We start from the raw sequence: 1020 nt of genomic DNA, 5'->3' as shown, positions 1-1020 counted from the left end.
GCATATACAACCGCGTATGTAGAATCGTGTGTGCAGTGCAGAGCCTCGAAATCGATCTCGCTAAAGCCAGTGGGCCTACTACAACCGCTACTCATCCCTTCCCGAAGCTGGAGCCATGTTAGCCTAGATTTTATCACCGATTTACCTATCTCCCCTCAGGGACACGATTCTATTCTTGTTATCGTCGACTCGCTTAGTAAGATGGCCCATTTTATCCCAACAAATAAGTCAGCATCTACGGCGGACACTATTGATCTTCTGGCGGATCGGCTAATTCGGTATCATGGGTTTCCCGACGTCCTAATCTCAGACAGAGACCCGCGGTTCCAGTCTCAGCTATGGCAGCTTCTATGTCAGAGATTTCAGATCAAGCGGGCTATGTCTTCGTCTTACCATCCGCAAACGGATGGCCAGACCGAGCGACTCAACCGCACTTTAGAACAGATGCTTAGAACATACATTCAGACCGACGAGAAAGACTGGGAGCGTTTGTTGCCGGCTCTGGAACTCGCTTATAACACGACCTCACATTCGTCGACTGAACTCAGCCCTTTCGAGGTTATGATAGGGCAAAACCCAGTGACGGCAGCAGACATGGACATTATAGGAGACCTTGCACCCACGCTCACACCCCCAATGACGAAGGTTTTTCAACAGTTGTGTGACAGAGCACAGAGTCACATTATGCGAGCAAAATGGCAACAGAAGTGTTATGCGGATGCCCATCGACGGGACGTACAATATCAGCCGGGCGACCGAGTTTGGATTAACAGTCGTAATTTTGCAGGACGCAATCAATGCCCTAAGCTGGAACCCAGATTTAGAGGACCCTTCAAAATATTGGAACGCATCGGACAAGTAGCATACCGTATCGAACTGCCTCCAACCTACTCGTGTCACAATGTTTTTCATGTTTCGCAGCTTATACCTGATCGGCCACGGGACCCAGAAATGCAATCCAAGGAGGCAGCAGTGGGGTGGCTGCCTCTCAAGGACAAAGACGGCCTTCCAACGGACATT

The 1020-nt window shown here is 49.9% G+C and overlaps 1 protein-coding gene across 1 annotated transcript in view; it reads left to right on the top strand.

The window, feature by feature from the left end:
• Nucleotides 1-1020, top strand: part of EMH_0014900 (uncharacterized protein) — a gene marked incomplete at both ends in the record, with an annotated part of 4981 nt that overhangs the window by 3058 nt on the left and 903 nt on the right. The window contains 2 exons of the mRNA XM_013500248.1: nucleotides 311-645; nucleotides 922-1020. Coding sequence (XP_013355702.1) covers nucleotides 311-645; nucleotides 922-1020 — 434 coding nt within the window. The remainder of the gene's footprint in view (nucleotides 1-310; nucleotides 646-921) is intronic.

Source organism: Eimeria mitis, genomic scaffold, assembly GCF_000499745.2.
Source record: "Eimeria mitis Houghton genomic scaffold, Emh_scaff519, whole genome shotgun sequence".
In the NCBI taxonomy this organism is placed as follows: domain Eukaryota; phylum Apicomplexa; class Conoidasida; order Eucoccidiorida; family Eimeriidae; genus Eimeria; species Eimeria mitis.
The sequence above is the reverse complement of the archived record's forward strand: the minus strand, read 5'-3'. Positions and strand labels throughout refer to the sequence as shown.